This window comes from Ambystoma mexicanum, chromosome 3p, assembly GCF_040938575.1.
Source record: "Ambystoma mexicanum isolate Mex_15411 chromosome 3p, UKY_AmexF1_1, whole genome shotgun sequence".
Lineage (NCBI taxonomy): Eukaryota > Metazoa > Chordata > Amphibia > Caudata > Ambystomatidae > Ambystoma > Ambystoma mexicanum.
This window is the reverse complement of record NC_090925.1, coordinates 1163442147-1163467294: the sequence shown is the minus strand read 5'-3', so window position 1 is coordinate 1163467294 and position 25148 is coordinate 1163442147. Positions and strand designations below refer to the sequence as shown.

General features: G+C 44.7%; 1 protein-coding gene across 11 annotated transcripts in view; it reads right to left on the bottom strand.

Annotated features, from left to right (window-relative positions):
* Positions 1–25148, bottom strand: part of JADE2 (jade family PHD finger 2) — a 1406581-nt gene that overhangs the window by 884606 nt on the left and 496827 nt on the right. For all 11 annotated transcript variants that reach the window (XM_069652559.1, XM_069652560.1, XM_069652566.1 and 8 more), the window contains one exon: positions 180–265. In XM_069652559.1, the coding sequence (XP_069508660.1) occupies positions 180–265 (86 nt within the window). The remainder of the gene's footprint in view (positions 1–179; positions 266–25148) is intronic.

Below are 25148 nucleotides of genomic sequence, written 5' to 3'. Positions count from 1 at the left end.
TATATTTGTATTCACTTAAAAATACCCCCATTATTAATGGAAATTACTTTTGTGCTACCAACTTTAAAAAATAGACAGTGCAATTCTCCCACTTCAAAATCTGGATCCCTGATTACAGTCAACAGCATCCTATGTAAATTTGTGATGAATTTAAGGTTCAAGTAAACAACTAGACTAACCTCAGAAGGCTTTTTATCCTTTTGTCTTGACCAGCTATTTTTCGTGGTGGCCATTTTAGAACATCTTGACCAGGATGTTGTAAGACCTTAGGAAAAAAGTGTAGAATATATCAAACAAACATTTCTCTTTTGTTTACACACGGATCATACCAAATTGGGACATGAGAGGTCTTGCTGTGGCATTTTTTATATTGTTGGTTTAACTGTGAATACAACATGATTTGTTGCATGGTAAAAAATAAATTTGGAGCTCAATTAAATCAACTTAAAACATTAACTTCAGATATGAACCAGTTCGATTAGAGATTTGTAGCACCAACATAATTGAGTATCCGCTAGTTACTGCATACATTTTCAGTAAATGTCCCATTTGGGGATGAACTATTTCCTTTAAAAATATATATATATTATTTCAATATTTGCCAATACGTTATTACAGTAAACAAAACACTAAAGGGCCTCATTACGAGTTTGGCGCCAAGACCACCAGGATACCGGCAAACGGAATTACTGTTACTGGTGACAGTAATAAAGGCAATTGTTGCTGGTGAGGTGGCAGAATTACCTCACTCTTTTCGCTGGAGGTAATTCCGGCCACTCCTTCGGCAAACTTGTAGTTTGCCGGGGCAGAAACGTGCCACTAAACGTTATTACTGGCCCATTAATTCCCCACCCGCAAACTTGGAACGAGGCGTAAAAAAAAATGAGTGCTTTGCATAACTTTTATGGAATTATTCCACACTGAAAATATTAAGTTTCAAAAATTCTACCTACCGTTCGAATTACAAAACAAAACCTCATCATTAACGGGTACTGCATTGCAATGTGGAGTAATGAACATACAAACGACCAAAGAAAATCGCTACAGACATGAAATCATAATTTGTGCAACAGAGAATGTGCTGACATGACTACTGCCATCAGTTTCAATAGAAAACATCCTCTTATGAAAACAAGAGATGCTGGAAAATGTAAGGAAGGCAAGTGCAACAACAGATATTTTCCCACAGACATTCGTGTTCCAGAGTTTGGAGAGCATGACTAGTGGCAAGGCTTAATAGTTTGGAACCCAAGTACTGAGAAAGTACAGTTTGATCAGTGGCATGGTAAAGATTTCTTTGGAAGATGAAGTTATGTTTTGATAATGCTAAATATTGCGCTCAGCCACTAGTAATTCTGGAGAAATGGCTACCTCTGCCTACACGTTGCTAGACTGACATTTTCAAGCAAAGGCCTTAAAGGACTAGCACTGAGCATTCTGCCTTTGCCTTGAAATGTGCGCAGTACCTACTGCTTGCCTGTTCTCAGCTTTTCCTGGCACTGTGAGCACAAAAAGATAGTACTGAAAAGGCAATTTTTGGTTTTGGAGCACCACCAAAATATTTTGAACATCATTGTTACAGAGAAGGGAGATGAAAGGAGGCCAGAAAGCCGACTATGTGGTTGGCATGGCAATTGGCAATGCTGTGGCTGCCGTCACACAATGTTATTTATTGTCCCATTGCGCCGATATCATCCAATGATGACTTGTTTAACTATTTCTCCCAATTAGAAGTACTGTACCATGCCATGTGCCTGTATCACTTTCAAAGCTTGGGTTGCACATTGATCCTTTTTTTGACCGAAGATCAGCCAGTCTCTGCGTCTCGGACAGTTTTGCCAAGTCTGCTATTTATGAGCGACTTTTGGCTTGTTTCGCACCACAATCGCTTACAATATTTGAAGTCCGCTTATGTGACATGTGTTAAGGCCTTTTTGTTTGACTGATCCCACTGCTGAACCCTCCTCAGACTTGAAATCTTATAACCAGAAGCATGCTACCTCTCGTTACAGAGACTAGAAAAAGTACAAAGTCCTCAGTGGGGGAGACTCCCTGACACAGAGTTGCACAGCAGGAGAGGAGACGCACAGAACAGTCGCTGCCACTGGCGTGCGGAACAGAGAATGAGTCAAGGGAAGCCAGGGGCTAAAGCTCTTCAGCCCCGTACCGAGAACCACATAGAAGGGGACACTGATGAGTGTCAGCAAGGCACCAAGAAGGCTGCCACCAAATGAAGTAACCAAACAGCAGGAGAAAGCAAATAACGTTGACTCAGGCATCACAGACCCTCCCTGGCAGAAGCAGAGAGAGAAAGCAGGTACGCAGGTCTCTGTGGAAGACACGAAGCGGGTTGTTGATCATTGGGATTCGTGAATTCAAACTCCAAATCCTTTTCCGACTAAAGAGTCTAGAAACAGCACAAATCGGGAACGGAGAGTCGCAACTAATGTCAAGAATATAGAGAACCTGGAAAAGGTGATCGCCAAGTGCCAAGAGGAGAAAGGGATGCATTATCTGACAGAGAGGAATACAGGGGCTAGAGAGCCAGAGAGCAAAGGCATTAGCTTGTTTGTGTAGCAGACAAGTCACTATATGGGACTAAAAGTGGACCACAAGTTTATCTTTCCCCTGATCCGTAATTTCGACACAATCTATGTCCCAAGAATGCATGAGCCTTAGGGCACAAATTTTCGTGAAAAAATTTAGTAGCCTAGCTCGGTTCATCTGCAAGGTGTCGTTCACGTGAATGATATTTTATAACCTGATCACCCGCATATCAGAGTTCACTTCTTCGTCCATTCCTTTTCGTGCATTTCTCCAGCAAATCATGGTTAATAATGCCACCTCCATCCACAAAGTTTACCAGAGTGTCCCCAGAGTTCCTTGGTGGATTGATCTTGATCTCACCACCGACATTTTTAAGAGTAGGAGGAGTAGACACGATTGGTCTAATTCCAGATTCGACGTCAATGGCACCACTGATTTGCGTAGAGTCGACACATGCATCCTTGTTTCCCTGATGTACCAAGAATCTTATTTTCTTCCGGAAAACGCTCCGATTGTTCTTTTTCTTTCTGGATTTATTTGTATTGGTGTCTATGGCCGGAGATGTTGGAGGAGTAATGTCAGCTATTAAAGCCTCAGCCTGCTGGGTATTAAAATCAAATATTTCCTCTTCTGTGAAAGAGAATGCCAAAACATCCTCGAAGATTTATTTCTATTACCATTCCTTTTAGGGAGGTGTTTTTTTTCCTTCCGCCGAGTTGCTTTACGTTTTTTCCAAGGTCGATTCCATGCAGAATCCTCTGTGTGATCTATATTAGCAATTTTAGTAGCACTATCCAAGATTACTACTGGTTGTTCCTCAACATTAGAAGATGAAAAAAGAAGATCTGGTGACACTCTTAACCTAGACTGACAAGTAATCAGAAGAGAAGATATTAAAAATCACTCATCAACCTCAACATTGGTGGTTTCAAGGGCAAATCTGTCCACTGTGGCCCAATCCTGACGAGGCCTAAATTGGTTCTCTTTAACAGCACTTAGTTGTTTTTCAATAGATAACAGTAAATGTGAGTTTTGTTGGACAATGTCCTTGATGTTGTTGTACAGCCTCATACAGGATTCCAATACAAGGTGTAGTGCCGAAATGGATGATGGACCCAAAGACTCTAGATTGGGCAGTATAGGAGAAGTTCCCCCTTCATGAAAGTTTTTGGGCTAATAAATCCAACTTGTGTCACCGGAGTTTGCTAATCGTTAGCAGCATCGATAGCTAGGAGGAAAGCTTTGATCTTGTGTCCAGAGCTTACCCGAGGACTTTGTTCTTTGGGTCAGTGCAGAACAAGTCATCACATAGCCCTTGACAAATTCTTAAGAATGATTTGTCTAGAATAATGGAATTGGCATGGCCCAAGTTAGGTACTGCCTCGCTACGGTCTCCGTACATTCCCTTCTCTCAGTACCATCAGCGCACGTAGGAGTGCTGTTAGTTTCTTTCGGATGACAAAACTCTGTAATGTTAACTTGTTTGCTTTTATTGTGTTGCATCACTCCAGTCAATACATGCATTGGAGGAGACTGTGTTATAGTTGTATTAGAAGAGGAAGGGTGCTGGTCTAGAGTAATTGCCCCAACACACGCTGGCAATCTCTCAACCATTATTGTGGAAATTGCCAAACTATGCAAATTGTAGTTAGATGCAGCCAGGACAGACATATAAGAGCCGCCCCTCTGTCACAGAATAAGATGAAAATAGGAGCGGTTTAATTAAGGCTGCAGGCACTAAAGTATACACATCGGTCAGAGACACTCTGAACACAATAAAAGAAAATAGGTTGTTGCTGGTCTCTGCTCACCCGTTACGCCATGGACCACTGCAGATCATTCACACGTCTTCACCACTTCCGCACCACTTTCATAGGTAAGCCCTTCCTCTTCCTCCAGCAGATAGATCGGCCCTCTGCCTCCGTCACCATAGAATTTGTAGAATTGAATAAAAACTGTAGCAGAGATGAAGGCAGTCTTGGCAGGAGCCCCTTTCTGCTTGTTTCTGCTTGTTTCCAGTCTGTCTGCAGTGTCATTCACTTTCAAAGAGGAGCCTGCTTTAGCGTTCGCGGAGCTGTAGCAGAGGTAGAGGCAGTCTTGGCAGGAGCCCATTTCTGCTCGTTTCCAGTCTGTCTGCAGTGTCGTTCACTTTCAAGGAGGAGCCTGCTTTAAAAACCAGCTTGCAACACGTAGCGTTCACGGAGCTGTAGCAGAGTTGAAGGCAGTCTTTTCAGGAGCCCCGTTCTGCTTGTTTCTGCTTCTTTCCAGTCTGTCTGCAGTGTCGTTCACTTTCAAGGAGGAGCCTGCTTTAAAAACCAGCCCGTAACGCGCAGCGTTCGCAGAGCTGTAGCAGAGGTGAAGGCAGTCTGGGCTAAGTCTGCGCTAAGCCTGCGGAGTGGGACCTTGGAGAAGCAACTTTTCGCAATGGATGGATGTGATGTCCCAACGTAGCACGATGAGTTACTCGCAGCTAACTCCAACATGCCCGGAGGTGAGTGCACCCCAAGAGGGAGGGGATTGTTCACTCCAATGGGACACAGGGGCGAGGGGACTGATTGGCTGCCGCTTTAACATGGAACTCTATTGGTACTAGCACGGCACTATTCATTGACAGTTACTCGGTAAACGAGTCCCCGGCATCAACAGCCTCAAGGAGTACTGACATTGACATCGAGAGGCAGCCAGAGGAAGACGACAGTCTAAAGGCAATGGAGACAAAAGAAGTCTCTTTGAAGCAGCAACTTGCAATGATCATGAGCCAGGCGGCCAGCCCGCCTAGCCCACAGTGGGTGGGACTACAGGAGTTGGGCCAGGTAATATCAACATTAAGTACAAATTAAGTGAGAAATATCAGCCTCCCTGTGACCCCTACCGCTCATTAGGGGGGAAGCACTGGAAGCATTGTAGACGTGTGCAGCCGGCACAAGTGAGAGGCTTGATACAACAGAAACTATGATGGAACATGCAGAATCGACTACGCTGTATTTATTTAATGCAGCAAACAGAATTAATAACAATCGAGTCTTGGAGCCAGCTCTGGCAGACAGTTTGACTCACACAGATACTTCCACTGGCATATTGAGACTCTGCCCACAAACATTTTTAAGAGCAGCTTCTAAGAGAAACCTCTTTGGTAGAAGAGCGCTTATCACAACCCAGAAGAAGAAATATGAATGCCTTGCACCAGAGAAAAACGTATGGAAGTTGCCAAGGCTAGCGCCTGTGGGTTTGTCAGCAAACCGTTGCTTCTTCTATAAGGAACCAGGGGAGAGGTCAAACACAGAACAAACCTTAGTCATAAGAACTACTTTTGTGAAGCCGGAATCAGGGGGAGAGATCTCGGATCAATCCTCTTGGAAAGCACAATCCTGGTAGAGGGGGCAGGAAGTCTTGGCATAATCTGAAGCCACAAAGGAGGAAATGGCGCAAGCTCCCCGATATCTGAGGAAAAAGATAGTAGTATTTAAAGAAAAGGGAACTTAAATAAAAGAGCACCCATCCAGTTGTCAATGGGGGTCGACATCTCTGTAAAGGAAGCCATGGGGACCTGGCAGAAGGAGCTGACAAAGGTGGACCAAAAATCAAGCAAGAAATCCTATTCAATTACACCAACCACTTTTCCAAAGCACGGGCCAGAGAAGAATTAACAAGAATGATACCTCATACTACGAAAGTAAATGGAGCTTCAAAAAGAGGGAGGATGGAATTATCCAATGAAGAATATAGAACTGATGAAAGAACTACAATGGACTGTGTCACAATACCGGAGCAGTTAGCAGAAAGAGCACCCACCAGAGAACATAAAGAGGTGATTCCAGAGGGGCCAAAAGAAACAGATTTCTCAACACTCACCGCTTTAGCTGCTACAATGGCCCCCTTCATCAAACTTTATGAGAACATTGGGGACCAACTCAAGGACAAGACTACCACAATAGCCATGATGCATTCTAAAATGGTGTTTGTCGAAGGATTTATAACGGGAATCCAAAATAACCTTGACAACAGCTCAGCTCGGGTTTATAATCTTCTACACAGCGTATTGAAGCCCATTATAAAAGACAAGAAGAACAAAAGGATTCCCGGAGCATCAGAAGCAACGGCTAGTCCTTTAACAGACCTCGTAGCTAACGAATCAGTTTATGGCAGCATAATTCATGCGGACATGGAGCCCAATTATTTGGATCAGACATTGAAGGTGCCACAGTGACAGAGTTAGGCCATGGTATAGAAGCAAATAAGGGCAGTTGAGGATCAGAACTTTAAAAAAGTGCCGGAACAGCAAGAGATGGGAGACAAATTGAGTAGTACATCAGTGCCAACAGAGGATGTTGAAAGACCATCAAACAACATATCAAGACGAGAAACCAAGCTAGATGGCCCAAAAAAGAGGAATCCGGAGCAGAAAGGTCAAGTTCCGCAAAAGGTCTTTGACATCTTTAAGTAACATCGGAATCACCAAAAGGAAGTTCCAGTACAAATGACACCGAATTAGAAAAATCAAAGAAAACCACCCCAAATGGTGCTCAAGTTAAAGAAGATATCCAGAAAAAGTCTAAAAACATGAAGTAAACTAACAAAGCAGAAAACAAATGGCAGTAGTGCCTTCATTAGGAAACTAACCATACCATAGAATAAGGATTTTATGAAAAAAACCCTATTGTGAGGAAACTAAAGACTCAGAAAAAAGATCAAATTAACAAAATGCATTTGATGAGTGCTCAACACAAGAGGTCAGATCAAGTGGACGAGGGGGATGATACTGATCTGATGGATCTCTCAAAATATAAAGTGTCGGAAGCTGACTCGTCGAAGGGCCTACTAGACAGAGAATGAGCTAAGCAACATCGATCTGGACACTATAGACAGTGACAAGAGTGTGACAGAGAAAGTGGGCAATGGACTGAGGAAAAAAAACGGAGGGAAATAAGCCTCCAGAGAGACTTGAAAGTAAAAATGAAATAGGCTTGAGAAGAGAACCAGAGAATGAAATTTCTGGCCTAGCCCCCTGAGTGAGGTGGCAAGAGGCAAAACGACCCACAACATGGACGAAGGAAAACAACCAAACCAGGCCATCGGAGCACATGGGTGGAGACCCTGAAAGCTCAGGGTCAACAGAAAAAAGACCTCCACAGTTGAGGATCCCCATGAAATGAGGAAAATCAGGGGAGATGGAGAAAAGGAGGGTTGTGGAATGGGAGGATACTAATCAACTAGGAGGGGGAATTGCATGCCGAAAAAACATGGAAAGCAGACGGCTAAAGACTTAACAGAACGTGATTCACCCCTCCCTTAAAACAATGGTGGAAAGAAGAAGAGAATTGGTGCAGAAAGAGAGGACGGACACAGTGGCAAACAATCAGGAGAAATACAACCAATGATCAAGCGAAGATCTGAAGAAGGCCGCGCAAAGAAGTCATCTACTGAATTGTAATGGCCTGGTATTGGAAAGAATACTATATTTGAATGATGATTTAATCCTGAATCGGGCCAATGTGGTCCGTCTTCTTCACCATGTCCCTAATCTAAGACGTTTGAGATCGGATGACTTGGATATTATCGAATTCCCAGAGGAAGGAAGGCTGGGTATGGTGGTTTTGTATACCTCCTCAGTCATTAAAAGAAAATTGTTAAAGGAAGAGGCATATCGCCTGCGGCCTATGGGCTGCGATTTAATGGAACAAGAACCCCAAACATCGGGTAAAGAAAACCGAAAAAATAATTCAAGAGGAAGAGGCTATCTATCCGAAACTACAACTGAAACAAGATAAAGAGGAGGTGTGTAACACAGATGGGCACTTGAGAATGAAAATTATGGTGGAGGGTCTGAGGACAGAAAGATATCTCGGGGTTGACAATCCTACAGCAAAAATGGAGGAAAATGAAGATAACTGGAAGTGGCTGTCGTATTTCCTTGCGGATAAAATCAGTAAGTCATAATGCCAAGAAACCACCGATCAGAAAGACTTTACCTTTGCTAGTTGGAAAACCCGAAGATTTTCCCATCTGTTTGCCAAAGGGGAACTGCAGTTTGATTCTTTCGATGTGATATGGCTCCAAGAGACATGGCTTAGGGAGCCCCCGATATTAGAAGGTTACACCATTTTCCTGAACCCGGCTGTCAAGGGGTTAAAAGGAAGACCTATGTCTGGATTACTGACTGTCATAAAAAACAGGACCCAACTCACATTACTGCAAGTGCTACACCACAATCCATACATTCAGATGTTAGCCTTGGAGATACCAAAAGGGATAAAAAAAAAGGTCCAAAGGACACTGATTATTGATCATTTGCACTGGAACCCAGCAATTACAGAAACATGTGATTTTCTGTAACAGATATCAGATCTGGTGGAGCAACAAATGGAAAAGTGTGAAGACCCATGGATCATAATATACAGGGATCTGAACTGCATTTGTTTTGACAAAAACAGAGCACCTAGTGAGGATGATGTGTCCCTGACTAGCCCAGTTTAAAGAAGAGGTCAATCCTAGAGGAAAATCCTGCTTTCTAAAAATATCGATATCCTGAATGGATAACATCCAGGGAGACATCCCAGCTAAAATAACAAGAAAAGGGAAAAAAGGTTGGCCAAATCCTAGACTATATATGCATGTCCCCCAACATGACTTTGGTTGCTCGGACAATGGTAGTCGAAAAAAAATGTCAACAAGTGACCATAATCTTCTATGGTTGAAATGTGCTCCATTGAGCTACCCACAATGGACCCTGTATCAGGGAGTATTAGGGGTAACCCCTGGTAGAAATAGGCTGATAATTGGCCCAGATAAAATTAAATGGCTCACGAATAAACTAAAATCAACAATACTACAATTAAATGACAGGGAAGGAGAGCAAACAATCGATTTTTCTATCATGATTTTGAGACACAGAAAACCATGGGGAAATAAAGGCCCACATGCCATAGCCACATTTACGATCAGGAATTGGGTAGAAAGAAAAAAAACCTAAATTCCCAAATTAATTTGCTTTGTAAGATTTCTAAATTGTAAGCCCGATCCTTAAGTCACAAATTTAAACAGTAATACCGGAATTGAGTATGCTTGCTAAGAAGAGGCTCTTGCAACGGGACTCTGAAGCAACGCTGCTCAAGATCAGTTGCAAACATTCTGCAGAATTATCGCTAACAATAAATTAGATGAATGCCCCAAAAGATGCCTTAACAGCAAACGCTATATCAGCTAAAACTTGGGCAGCGTACGTCTCAAAGTTCTTCGACATAAATGAAGAGGAGGGCACCTAAATTTGTTAGGAGGAATAACACATTGGAAAACTTGGGCATAGACTTAACATCTATTGAGGAGATTATTATGAAGGCCAGCAACTCAAGAGCCCCAGGTCCAGATGGGATGACCAACGAAATGCTGAAGCAGGACCCACATCATTACAAATAAAATATCATATCATAATGGGCCATATTTTTGAATAACCTGTTTGAATTCATTTTGAAATCACAAAGGGTCCTGATGACATGGAAATCAGCAGTGGTGATTCCCATCTTCAAAAAAGGGTCGAGGTTGGACCCAAATCATTACCGAAGAATTGCATTATTGGACGTGGCTGCCAAAGTGTTTGCTGCTTTGATCTTGAGGGCATTGGTGAAATGGATCATCTCGACTGGCCACAGAGATAAATGGCAGGCGGGGTTTGTTAAGGGGATTGGGACTTTGCTTAACATCTTTATAAATAACATCTTAAAGGCCCGGGCGGAGAGAAAGAAGGAGACAAAGATCTATATGGCATTTATCGATCTAACACAGGCCTTTGATACCATAAAACAGCCCAAGCTATGGAAGAAGTTGGATGATTGGGGGTGTCCTAAAACTATTTCTGATACAATGAAAGAATTGTATTCAGAAACGACTGTAAGGGTGAGGCTAGATAGATCAGGCCTCTTATAACACCAAATACCCGCTGCTAAGGGCTTAAAACAAGGATGCCCTCTGGTCCAGGAATTATTCAACCTCTTTATATCGACCTAAAGGAGGTTTTTGATAACATCAGAAGCTTTCCGCCAAAAAGAGATGGGGTTCCGATCAGCAGACTTCTGTATGGGGACAACGTCATATTGGTAGATCAAACACCAGTAGGCTTACAGTGATAGCTGGAGGGTCTGCAAAAATAGGTCGAGGCAAACAGTCTGAAAATTAATCCCAAAAAATCAAAGGTTATAATTTTTGGCGAGGCCAAAAGGTGGAGGCAAAAGAAACATCACTCATATAATCTAAGGGGCTAAAATATTCTAGAGGTAAGCTCCTGCACCTACCTGGGCGTCTGCTTGAACACCAGCAGCAGAGATGCCCCAAGAGAGGTAGCCCTGTGAAATAAAGCAAAAAACCTGGCAGCTCAGGGTAGTTACTTCCTAACAGGTATTGCAGATTCTCATTGGTGCCATTAGTCTCCTTCTACCGCATGAAGGTACTGCCAATACTAACATATGGAGCCGAAACATCTTTCTCATTTTCAGCAGAGAATTGGCCTAAACTGGAAGGAATTTTCTGGAAAAAGAGAGTTCTCTGACTGCCGAAAAGTACACCAATTCAAGCAGTTAGAATGGAACTCGGTTTAACATCAATGGGCGCAGTAGTGACCTGGAAATCTCTGTCTTTCAATCGGAAATGTATCAAAGAAAACCCCAGGTGGGGATTTGGGGTGTTAAAAAAAGCAATGGAGGGAAACACCGAAAGAACCTTGGAAGAATGGAAGGTCATCTGCCAAGCAATCATAACAGATCTGTGAGAATCAGACAACAGCTTGGTGGAATACCCTGACAGGATTAAAAAGAAGCTCTACTGGGAGGATTGGATAATAACTCAGGAAGAGAGGCACGCATACAAATTATATGGTAAACCCCTACACGAATCAAGGAAGTTAAATACACTTCCGAAATATCTACAATTATTTCCAAACTGGTATTTTAGAGCACAATTTATGAGATTCTGCTTAAACCGGTTTCTGACTATAGAAGTCCTAAGACCAAGAAAAAGACTGAGTGGAACGGATGTAAGATGTAGAATATGTCTACTAAATGACTAATGAAACGTTATAACACCTGAAACTGTTTTGCCCAGCCATGAGAGAAGCAAGAACCAAAACTCTGTGAGAGGAGATTAATAAACATGGTTCAATAACAGCGGGAGACTGGAAGAGGGTGCTCACTGCAGGAGAAAAGACTCCTATAACCTTAGCATTGGTCAAGCTGCTGATAGCCATCTTTGGGAAAAGTGAAGCCAGTAAAGATCAATTAGTCGCTTTGGGAAGGTCTTAGGAGGAAATTTACTGGACATCAATGAACATTTGAAGAAGATATTATCTTGGTTAGCTGGGAAGGATGGATATGGTTTTTTAAAATGATGATTTTTTTTTTTCAAGAGGATGTAGGCAAAAGGTTTTCTATGTTGTAAAACCATAGAAAACCTGAAATACAAAATAAAAAAAACACTCTGCAACTGCCAACAGAGACCATTCACTTCTTTGCCATTGCCGCGCCCCACTACGCGCAGCGCTGTTTTTTTTTTATAGGTAAGCCCTCCTTATTACTCCACAAGATCCCCCACAATATAGATTCGATTTGTTTCAACAATTTGCGCATGCAATTTATACAGTATAATCCAGAGAGTTCCACTGATAGTTTGACGTGCCCCAAGGTCTAAAATAAATTTAGATTAAACATTCAGAACTTAGTAGACGCATGCAATTGCTTCTAACCGCTTCATATGAAGTTAAATTTGTGACTTGGTAGCATCTATAGATAAATTACCCCAGCTTTGCAATTTACAAAGTTCTAACTAAGTATTACCAATGTCAGTCGTCAATTTTCACTCACTATTGGCAATGTCAGTTGTAGTAATTCAGGGTTTTATATGGTGCTTCATGACGGATTGCTCCAATTTATAAGTGCTGAAATAATAGTTGTTTTCTTTACTCATTTATTGATACACTTTCTCAATCAGTGGCAAATGGAAGAAGGGTAGAGTCATCCCTGCCAGGACCAAAATTTCGAAGGATAGACTAGTCCCATCTAAGAGGGCAGCGCTCATCTCTTTGAGCTATCTACCGGGAATATACTATGCACATACTGAACAGTAGGGATTAACTGCAAAGTTAGCACAGTTAGTTTATGTTGAGATGTGTATTGAGCCTTCTAGTGTGAAGTCCAGTCCAGAAAGGGCCAACTCCACCTTTCGTCTTTCCAAAAATTAGTTCTATGGGATTTATGAGTTACTAAGGTGCAAATCTGAAACAAAATAAATCATGCTTAAAACACTGTATAACAAAAAGACATCTCTACTCTATCAAAACGCCCCTATTAGAAAGGGGAAGGGGACAAAAATCACCAGTGATGGTTTCAGCCTACTCAGTCTACAACCAAATAAAATTTAGGAAACATGAGAAAGATCACAGATTTTATTTGACAAATATGTCTGTGATAAAAGGGTTGCATGCTTAAATCACTAAGGGGCTGTGAGAAACCAAAGGGTGTCCCACTTACTAGACCCCCGGGGGATCTCTCTCTCAGGTGGCCAGGGCAAGGCCATTGCTTTTGGATCCAGACCCTAGAGGTGAACCAGTGCAGGAAGATCACCTGGGTTGGGGGTTCTCAGAGAGTAGGGGTGAGACGCGGTATACCCCCTTTCTCGTACCCATACCCAATCCTATTTTCTAATGATTCTCCAACATTCCAACTTCCCACTTTCTACACAAACACTGGGCCAAGTAAGAGGGTGACAGAGTAACAAGGCTACCACTTACATATCTCATTGGACATGTCCCACTAAACAGGTCAGGCAAAGTGAGGCACTTGACCGTAATCACGTACATCTGATACCCATTAGCTCCCCACACAGATAAAAGGCGGAACATAGAGACAAACTGAGCAAAGTGGAACACGAGAAGGAGCAGATGTTCCGGGCGAAGGCAAAACCCAATGGAGCAGAGCGACTGATCCGAGGAACTAGAGCGAAGGGTGGAGAAAACCTGAAGTTCACTGCAGGAGGTTGTTGCATCTGGGAAAGCGCGAGGGATACGCAGAGAAAGCCAAATCCCAGACAAGAAGAATCCTGAATTGTGTTTCAAGGCCGCCGGTGACCCTCCTGGGTGAACGACAGAGTTGGGGAGGTGAGGCTGAGCTTGTCGTATTAACCAAAGACAAGAAAGGAATGCACACAACCGGTGAGTTAGCGAAAGACATGAAAGGCTGGTGTGTGTCAAAGAAAGATTGAAGCTGCAACAGTGTATCTTACAATTGAAGGATGCGCACATGCTGATGAGACGCGAAAGAAAGCAAACCAGTATTGAACTTTAAGTTACTGATAACTATGAAGCCACTGATACAGAGTAACGGAGTTGTCCGGCGAAAGGAAGTAGACCACTCGAAAGTCTCTGCAAGGTGCTTGATGTCTTGATATAAAGTGAACAAACTCTGAAATGTGCAAAAGCCAAGATTAACCTAGCTGAAAGAGGGAGTTGAAAGGTGATTGCTTTAAGAGGAAGATTTCTTTGAACATTTGTGCTTGTGGTATAGAACTACCAAGACCAAGAGACACTGGGAAAATAACATAAGAGCCAGCTGAATTGAAAGTCAAAGTGGTCCTGCGGAGGTCTATGAAAAAGGCCTAGCACATTTAAAAGTCTTCGGAATCAGCGAAAGGTCTGAACCCAACTGAAGGAGAAATGAAATAAGTTAGGGGAAGGGAACCCCTAACCAATGTGAATCAAGATTGGGGAAGGGAACCCCTGCAAGTGCTGTGATTGCGAGGTCTGAGCCCAGCTGAGGGAGATCTAGGTTTAATCAAGTACTTTTTTTTGGAGTATGTCCTCTTGTTTGTGGGGGCCAACTTACTCTGCGCTGTCCAACGTGGAGAGAGGAGCTGACTCCATTTTGATTTTTTATGTTATAACACTGACTTTAATTTGCGTACACTTTTACCGTTACACACTTTTTGAACAAGAGATATGGCAGGCATTAAGTTTTGTTAGCATAGGCTATTTTGATTTGACAAAGACTGACTAGGACTATGTTTTCTTTATTATGTGATGGTAGAGACTACTCCGATCATAGCTATAGGGCCAAGTAGGAGAATTTCCAAACCCCAAAATCTAATAAAGGGTTTGAAACTTGTAACTCTTGTGTCAGTGTGATACTTGCAATACCATGCCTCCCTACGATTCCAGAAACTTAGTCACAGAGCCGCAGACTCCTCTGTCGCCATGAAAGAATCCATAGGCTGCGATATATGTACAGCAGAGAAGCCACTTTCCCTCCCAGGAAAAATGGGATGATTCCCACTGACTTAGTTCTAATACCCCCTGTGGGTTGTTATACAAGACTGGCAGCAAAGTCTGACCTAGCCTGGATATTTGGTCTGAATGTTCTAGCAGGCGTTATAGGTCCCGACTTTCAGGGAGACATAAAAGTCATTTGACAGAGACATGGCAAGACCCACATTTCAAATACGTCCAGGAGACAAAATTGCACAGGGAATTCTTGAAAAAGCTCTATTTTCCTTTTTTTAGGGAGAAACTGAACCTAAGGAAACAGAGAGGTAAGTTAGGCTTTGGAGAGGCCGATGAGATACTTACCACCTTAGCAAAAAGGGAAGATGAACATACCATTCTTCCCGACCTAGCCTTTGCCCAGCGAAATGATCAAGTACTCGCAGAGGCTTTCGTGCAAGTGATTCCTGAGGGAGAAGGACAAGAAAAGGAAAGTCCCCTTTTCATCCTGAAACAGGGAAACCTCCAGGGAAGGCCTAAGTAAAACTCAATTAGTAATACCCAACACCAATCGTAAGATTGTGCTAGAGATTGCACACAGTAAATTAACAGGGGGACACTTGGGACAATCTAAAACCCAAGCTCACATCAGTGGGAAATTCTATTGGCCGTGTTAGGCAGAATCCTGTGCAGTGCCCTTAGGGACCACTGCACACAATTAAGACCACAAGTGGTAGTACAATTGCACCTTTGTTACAAGCCTGTACTACACAGAAAAAGTGGTAGCAATGGCTGAGCAGCCAGACTTATCTCAAGAGCAAATGAGCAGTAGTAGAGATTACACAAAGGACTACAATTACTGTGTCTCAAGCGAACACTGACTCAAGGTTTCTGGTTAAAAAGTAAAGTACATTTATTTTTAGACCATCTATTCACAAAACACTTCACTTCTATTAAATTAAAACCACACTTCAAATATACTACACACAAACAATTCCCCTTGTGCAGATCAATTCAAGGTAAGTACCTTTGGATTTGACAGACCAATGTTGTGAAACAAAGATGTTACCGTGGGTTAATACGCGATCACTTTTTGACAGTAATGACAGTTCGGTCTTACCAAAGAAAGGCGTACCCGCAAGAAGAAATGTTACCGTAGTCAAACACACTTGGCACATGAATTAACACAAGAGAATAGGGGATAAAAATCATAGGCAATACTTTTGCCAAGACAGCTAGAATCCGAGGACACTTTCTAAAATGTAGATAAAAGTCAATAGGCCTGTGTCAAATGGGACAGGGTCCTGTTGTCGAGGATCACAAAGTTAGAACAGTTCACGATTCAAGATTGCCAGGAGTACTTGGATATTGTCACAAGGAAAGCAAAAGTTATAAGAGGGAAGGAAGACAAGGACAAGTCTTGGGTGAGAAAGGGTTCACCCCAATTCCTCGAAGTTGGACACAGTACCTTATTCATTTAAAGAAAAGCTGGTGCTACGGCAGTTGTTCCTGGTAGTTCCTGCAGAGTCATGGTTCCTGGAGCTTCAGTCGTGGGGGCAAGAAGGAGGACGTCTGGAGCGATCTGCACTACCCAGGGATGATGCCAGCAGCAGCGAAGCAACAGTGAATAAAAGGTGTGCTCCTTAAATACAAGAGGCTCTTCAGATGGCTATCCGGACCACTACAGCTGTGTGCAGTGATTTCGACCAAGAAGAGGATGCTCTGGCTGTGGAAGGTGAGCTGGTTGATCCCACCAGGATCAAGCGAAGAAGACTCCGGACTGGATCTTCTCTTGTCGTTGAAGGGTAGATAGCTCAGGACTGCAGCAGGGCTTCACCGGGACTCGGGAGTTGCAGCAGCCGCCTTCTTCTCCGCTTCTCTTCGGTTCTTTGCAGTTCCAGTGGCGACTCTGACTTCCAGCCCAAGAGCCTTGCCTTTTATGCCAAAATCCCCCCATTCACACAGCCTGGCTGTCAATCACTCAGCAGGGGGGTTGTCCGGCCCGGACAACCACCTCAGCCAATCGACATTAAATGCGACTTCGGTCTCCAAGGAGACCCTGCGCAGGGGGTGACTAAACCCCTCCCTTACATTCAGCACACCTAGACACCCAGACGCCAAAAGGAGGGCTTCTGTACAGAAGCCCGCCAAAGGTCGGCGAACAAAGAAGGCAAACCTGGTTTGCTCCGCAAAGTAAAACACAAGAAGGATTTTAAAAAAAAGAAATGGCGATAAAACCCGACCAGAGCCAAAATAAAAAGTATTTGGTCAAGCGGGTTTATAGTACGAGGCTAATACAATAGCCCAAAACATTACCACGTTTATATACTATAATCGCGGTAGAAAAGATAGGGTAGGTACCACTGCCACCAGCCAAGTCTTAGTGTTAAGGGAGCGAAACAAAGCTCCAAGAGGCGCAGACAAAAAGGAGTAGAAATTAACCCTTTCCAATACTCCATGAAAGATGGGGTTATTGGGTCTGCAGTTTAAATGACTACATAAAGTAATCGTCATCTTTACCTGTTTCTGGGGGACAGTAGTCAGCCCCAGAAAAATGAGTCAGTGGGAAGTCTTAGATACAACCCTGTGTCACTGCACTGAAGGTGCGGTGTAACACCCACAAAAAGTTGGGCTCATGGAGTGGTGTGGCTCCAGAGCCCAAGATCACAGAAACAGTAGAAATATACATGGCAAAACACATGTAAGAGTGGAAAAAAGGTTTACACTCTTACCAGGTGGAATAAATAAACCCCAGAAATCCAGCAAAGCAGCTGAGGGACTCACTAGGTAAGGGTAATTAGCCATAAATGAGAATTCTCCCTATCAGGCCAGGTATCCATGCTGACATAAAAAACGTCATTCAGGCATGTGAGATATGCCAAAAAAACTGCTCATATATTCCCCTATGTGCCACTCTAAACCCATTACCGATAATAGAAGTCCCTTTCTCTAGAATCGGGATGGATACTATTGGACCGTTGGAAACTTCTAAACCGGGCAATAAATATTTTCTCGTAATCGTAGATTACGCCATCCAGTATCCGGAAGCCGTCCCCATGCGGAACATCTCAACCCAGCAAATTTCCAAACACCTCTTACGATTCTTTTCTAGGGTTGGTTTCCCCAAGGAAATTCTAACAGATCAGATATCCAATTTCACGACTAAGCTCAAGGGTGAAGTTAAGGAACTACTACACATTACCACCTTAAGAAACTCAGTTTACCACCCCCAAATGGACGGATTGGTAGAGGGATTTAATAAGAACCTCAAACTGATTCTGAGAAAGTTAGTATAGGAGGATGGGAAGGACTGGGATCATATGATCCCTTGGGCCCTGTTTGCAGTGAGAAAGACCCATAAGGCATCCACCAGTTTCTCCCCTTTCGAGTTACTCTACGGTACAGAACCAACAGATATCTTAGACATACTCCGGGAGACGGTGAAACAGAAGGGGATCGTGAATATAAAGCTTAAGACCAGGAAACCAGGCTGAGGAATCCTGCATTGTGTGTCGGAGGTACCCAGGGCCCTCCCACGTCTATGATATAGGATATGATGGGTTATTTATAATGCTTTAATACCCAGAGGTTTCTAAGCCCGGACCTGGAGATCGAACCTGTGGTGCTCCGTGTTGTTTTGCTTCCAAGGCGAGCACTTTGCCCCTGAGCTATCCTCCAGGGTGTATAATCAAGGCAGGGAGAATCACCAGCTGCCATGGTACTGTCCTTGTCTCAAACAACAAAGAAGCATCAGTAAAATCAACACAGCCAGTGAGTTGGGGAGACTGGTACAAGACCGGCCTGTGTTGAAGCCAAGGTTGCAAGCAGCAACATTGTATGGCGAGCGCTGGAACGAACATCGTGTGAAACGCGTGTGATAACCAACGCGAGAAAAGTTGAACGGCAGATGAGTGATTTAACTTTCAAACCAAGATACGATACTTTTGACACAGTGGTCCAGCACTGTGTGTGTTCTCAACCGAGGGTCTCTGTAAGGTATCCAGCTGAGCTGAGAGTAAGTGAAAGAGTGGCAAAGGATTGTGAATCGAAGTGGTCCTGCAGCTTGTCAAGCAAAATCCTGTGCACAATCGAAAGTCTTAGATGTTGATACAGTAAACAAAGTTGTTGGCAAAGTAGATAAAGTTAGTATGAACCCGGAAAAGGGAGATCAATTGAAAGCTTTGTGTCAAAGCAAGTTTGTGTAAAAGTAAATAAATTGTCAGAGCCCGGTGGAGGGAGACTGATTGAAGATTTTGTGTCAAAGTGGGTCTGAGCCTGGCAGAGGGGGATTGGGGTGAACACTAAATCACACGAGAAAATGGAATACGTGAAAACCCTAAGAACACTGTGTTAAAGAGGATCTGAGCTCGGCGTAGGGGGATCCCAGCTGAATAGTAAATTACCTACGAAAATTGTGTATATGTGAAATACATAAAGGAAAGGAACTTTATTGTTTGTTGCATCAGGCCCTCTGAAAGAAGAGATTTTGAATGGCAAAGAGACTTTGGCACAGACGACCCTGATGTTGAAGTTTTGAACTGCACCCTCATGCTAGAGAAGCCAGATACTGTGCTAAGCTCGAGTGTCCCGCCTTATCCCGTGCTGAAAAAAGTGGGGAAGGGATGCCAACAGCTTGAACATCCTGGCATATCATTTCTTGAACACTTTTCTTTTGCTTAACATTATTTTCCACACTATTTGTATTTTTTTTTTAACTCTTTATTAATTTCCAACACTGAACAAACAAACATCAACCACAACAACAAACATTACACTACAACTGGCACTTCGTGTCGGGATCCGCACTCTATCTTCCATCTCCTTGGCCAATCAGCTTGGCTCTCTCCGTGTCTGTCCATCATGTTCAGTATTGTTCATCCCTGGCTCCCGCGTCAGGCCCCTTGCGGCATGTCCACAGCCCCCTCCAAGTTCCCTTGCTCACATTGTCGCCAGGGGTCCAATCCTCCTCCTCCGGCCCACTAGGGCCTGTCGTGTCTTGAGCTTCCGTGCTATTGAACAGGTCCAGTATAGGAGAGTTCCATGCAAGTAGTTTGGTCCCGCTCTCCCCTCTGCGCAGCTCTGGTCCACACTGATGTTTCCGCTATTGTCCATTTTTTCAGGTCTGCCCACCACATTTTTGCTGATGGCCCTGTACTCTAATTCCATGCCATGCTATGCAGCGTTTTGCCATAATACACATTAGGTCTTTCATTTTTTCTATATGTGTCCGTTGTTTGCCATCCCTCGGGAACAACCCCAGGAGGTAGGATTCAGACGACCACGCTTGAATTTGGATCCCTCCTGCCTCTGCCCTCGTTTTCACTATGTCCCAAAGGTTAAGTATCACCGGGCAGGGCCAAAACATATGTATCATATCCGCCTGCTCTTCTGCGCAACGTGGGCAGTTTCGGGTTTGTTTGTGACCCATATGCGACATTCTCTTGGGGGTAAGGTACGCCATGTGCATGAGGTACAGCTGCATTTGCTTGAATCTCGCATTTCTGGAGACTTTTTTTGGCATAATGAAGTGTCCTGCTCCACTACCCATCAGTGAAGGTCTTGTGGAGTTCCTCTTCCCATCTAGCTCTTGCTTGTCACACCCTTTCATTATTACTACACAGGAGCTGTTCTTAGAGTCTAAATATCGTGTCTCCTCCCTCCCATACATCGTACCACACATCCAGTACTCTCTCACTGTCTCCTTCCTCCAGCAGCGTTCTCCACCTCTTCTTGATCCTCTATATCTGTCATGATCTCTGCTTCCAAAAGGTCAGGGTTTTCCCAACTCCCTTGGAAGCAGATCCAGAACCCAGGTTCCGAGTGCCAACCAGTCCCAATTGGGACCTTTTGGACCCAGTCCTGGCGCCAGTGGCACCAGGCTCATAAATATGCCCAGTCCCAGCGCTGGAAGCGCCGGGCTCATAATGCTTGGGTGGACTTACCTGCAGCAGACCATGCTGCTTACTTGCCTGCCAGTTGAGCCTCTGATCCTCTTCTGTTTGGAACTACTTTTCCTGTTGGGTGGGGCAGGAGCCACTCCCTAGATTCAGAACACTGGAACTCTTCTGGAAAGCAGGAACTCTTTTCTTACCTAAGCGTGGCTGTGGAAGGAGACACCTAAGCACTACAGGAGGCTATTTAAACCACACCCGATTTATGAATCTTGCTTTGAGTTATTCTGCATCCTCTGCAGCAGAACGCTCATTGTGTCTTCTGCATCTGATCCTGGGCCTAAGGAAAAAGGCTTACCATCCTGAATCCAGTCTTCAGCAACACCTATAAAGACAAGAAAGAACAGGTTAGCATTACGGTCTTCAGTGACAGCTCTTCACTTACCCGGGCCATCGGCTGTCACCAACGCCTCGCGCTGCATTCTGAAAGACAAAAGCTTACCTACTCTTCGTGCGCTCCGGAGGTCTTCACACTGCATTCCGGCATCTGAAAGACAAAAGCTTACCAACTCTTCGCACGCTCCGGAGGCCTTCGGCGCTGCATCCCGCATCTGAAAGACAAAACAAGGTGCGTTTAAAGACATTGGGGAACTTTAATACTCACGTGCCATTACTCCTTTCCACATCTAACCCAGTGGGTATTCCGGCACCCTGCAGCCGCTCCGAACTTGTACCTGCAAAATAAAAAGACAGTTAGAGCGCATCGTGAAGCAGGCAACAAGCGCTTACTTACGTGCTTCCAGGCGCTTCTATTCATCACACGGGCTCCATCTTCAACTCACTTCAGCCCGTCATCCACCATCGCCGGAACCCTGCAAAACAGAGACATCATTACTAAAGACTTTAAAGACATTAGAATTACTCGAAACTTACTGTTCGTGCAGTAAACGACGGACAGCAGTCCTCTGAAGTCAAGAGGCCTGCTCCCCTTATCCAGTGAAGAAACTGGTTACAGCACCCTGCCCCGAGGCAGATGGAGAGCACGGCGTTCACTTACCTAAGGTGAGAGCGTTAACCTTCGGGGTTCTACAGGAGAAGAGAAAGGGAAGAAGAGAGAGACATTCAATAACCCAGTTCATTAATCCCATATTTTCTATCTGCAGACATCTTACCCTTCGAGTCAAACATACAGTGTACAGAGGTCCAGCCCAAAGAGCCAGCCGTGTGTTACACATCACCTTTGAAGATACGGTATACGCCCAGTCAAGACCGGCGCCTCTACGGGAATCAGGTGAGCGTTACAATATCATACTATTGTACAATAGGAATTGTCCGCTGTGTATGCCTTGCACATCCATCAAGGTCTGAAAGTCCACCCACTGTGCTTCTTTCCATGGGTCTCCGGTCTGTGCCACTCCCTTGTCTTGCCACTGCGTGCGGTAGATAGTCAAGGACGCCGTGTGATTGTCGACTAGTCCTACAAAGGGGATTTATCTTGAGTAGGGGTCCCGCGCCCCTTGTATCTTCCACGACCCTCCCCCACGGAGTCAGGCCCAATTGAACTATAGTAGGGAGTTTGGCTAGAGCCTTGTCCATCCATGGGAGTTCCCTTAGGTAATAGTGTCGTATTGATGGCTGCTTAGAGCAATGTATCTATAGATGTATCCTCCCGCAGCCATTTCACCACGAATTGGAGTTGTCCCGCCAGATAGTAGCATTCGAAGTCTGGTAGCTTGATCCCCCACCCATTCATAATCTCTCTGTAGTGTGTCCAGCGCTATCCTGTTCCTCCCTGCACCCCGCAGGAACTCTCTTGCCAGTGCGTGTAGCGGTATAAAGAAGGGCCTGGGAATGTTATATGGGATATTAGTGAAGTAATACAGTAGGCGAGGCTGCTCTTCCTATCATTCCCCAGTGGGAGTGTTTTCCAGAACGTCATAGTTTTACCTATTTTGGCTAGGGCCGCCTGTGTATTAGCTGTGTTTGTTGCCGTGGTGCTATGGTGTATGTCCACTCCCAGGTAGCGGAAATCGTTTGGTGTCCATGTGAGTCCCAGGCTCGGTAAGTGGCCAGAGGCGACCCTCAAGCCTGCCAGGGGAAAGAGTGAGGATTTCTCCTTGTTGATCGTTATACCCGACAGTCTGGCAAATGCCCCCAGTACTTCTAGCAGGTCTGGCATGTTTTCCCTTGGTTTCCCAACGTAGAGGAGTATGTCGTCTGCATATATCGAAATTAAGTGTACGACCCAGTCTATGTCTATTCCTGCTTTCCTTCACTCTGCCCTGAGGAAAACGGCAAATGGCTCCAGAGACAGTATAAATAGCATCAGCGAACGTTTACATCCCTGCTTTGTACCCCTGCCAATCTTCCACCCCTCCGAGATGTGCCTACCCATTTTCATCCTTGCTCTGTGATCACTGTAAAGAAGCCGAATCCCGCTGAGGAACCTCTCCCTATCGCAAAATGGGCAAGAGCCCCTAGCAGCCAGTCCCAGTTCACTGAGTCGAATGCCTTAATGGCGTCTTGTGACGCTACCACGCGTTCCCCCTGTTCTTGGCTTGTGCTCTCAATAATGTGGTGGAGTCTATGCCGATTCCATGTCATGTTTCTCCCTGGTAAATATCCCGTTTGGTCTGGGTACACCAGTGTATATTACCCGCTTGAGTCGATTCACTAGGGTTGCGGTCAGGATTTTGGAGTCCTGATTGATTAGGGAGATCGGTCTATAGGAGCCACACTCGAGAGGTGGCTACCCCGGTTTCAATATGAGTATTATGACTGATTACGACAGGCTCTGTGGTAACCTTCTCGCCTCATATGCCTCCTGAAACATCTCTAGCAGCTGTGGGGCCATGGTGTCTTTGTATTTCTTGTAGAATTCCCTGTGTAACCCATCTGGTCCCGGGGATCTGGCTGTTGGGAGGTCAGCTATAACTGCCTTCAAATCATCAAGCGCAAGGGGCGCATCCAGTGTCTGCACCTGCTCCTGCAATAGCCTGGGGAGGGGAATCTCCTCTAGGGCGTCAGTTATATCCTACACCCCCATTTCTTGGTTCCTGGAATACAGTTCCTCATAGAACTGCGAAAACACACCATTAATCCCATCCTGGGTCCTCACTTACTCACCACAATCATCCCTGATTGTGGTTATTGGTTTGTGCCTGCAGTCTTGTTTAGTGAGCCAGGCTAGGCGCCTGCCAGGCTTGTCCCCTTCAGCGTGTAATCTCTGTACATACACCCGTAGTCCAATCTGCCCAGTTTTTCCCAGAATGCGCAACACTGCAATCGCAGCGCTATAAACTCCTCCGGTTCTTCCCCCTCCTCCCCTGCCCATGCCTCTACCCGTACTATCTCCTTTTCTATTTCCCCGAGATCAGCCATAATGGATCTCCTGAGTCCGCCCACCTTCCCCATCGCCGCTCCTCTGACCACCACCTTAAAAGCTTCCCAGACCATGCCAGTGCTGTCCACACTCCCCACATTATGGTCAAAATAGTCCTCTATCGTCTCTCTGATATATTCTTGGAAGACCTCATCTGTCAGCGACTCCACCCTCAATCACCAGGTGGGTATGGGGACTCCTCTGGATGTGTATGTCTATGTTGAAACTATCAGGGCGTGGTCAGATAGCGTTCTTGCCTTAATATGTATCCCTGTGAATTCCCAGAGGGATTCCCTGCACGTACAATAAGTAATCTATGCAGGTCTGTGTGCCGTGTGGGGCGCTATAATTTGTATATCCCCTGGTGTTAGCATGTACCTTCCTTTAGACATCTTCAAATTCCAGATGGTCTAGAGTCACCTGTAGGTCCCTGGCCGACGGAGCTGGTTTCTTCAGCTTGCTGTCGGATCTATCCACCTGTGGGTTCAGCGTGCAGTTGAAGTCTCCTGCCCATATGAATGACGCTCCTCTGTAGGGGTCCAGCCGGGGTGTAATCGTCTTAAAGAACTCTGTTGCGTCATGGTTGGGGGCGTATGTGTTTATCAAGCACACCGCTTTGTTCTCCAACATTCCGTGTACGATCACCATTCTGCCTTCCATATCCCTCTCTTGTCTTATTAGTTTGAAGGGGACTCCTGGGGCTATCCATGTCAGAACTCCCCTGGCATAGTTTGAATATGTAGAGCTATGCATTTGTCCTCCCCATTTCTTAGCTATCTTGATTTGCTTTTCCGCCGTTAAATGTGTTTCTTGCAGCATAGCAATTTGTGCTTTTGCTCTATTCAGCCAGGCGTAGACCCTTAGTCTCTTGACGTAGGCGTTTAGTCCCCTGACGTTCCAAGTGGCTATGACTGCTTTATCTTGGCCTATTTGGTTGTATTGTCTCGTGGCCCATCTATTCCCATAGGCCTGCCTGTCTGCTTGTGTCTGCTGGTGGGCATTCTTGTTTTATCATCCGCTGGTTCCTCCCCATGGGGTGGGTCTGACCCTCCCTTTTCATGCTGTGTCTTACACGTTTGGGATCGTTGCAAGT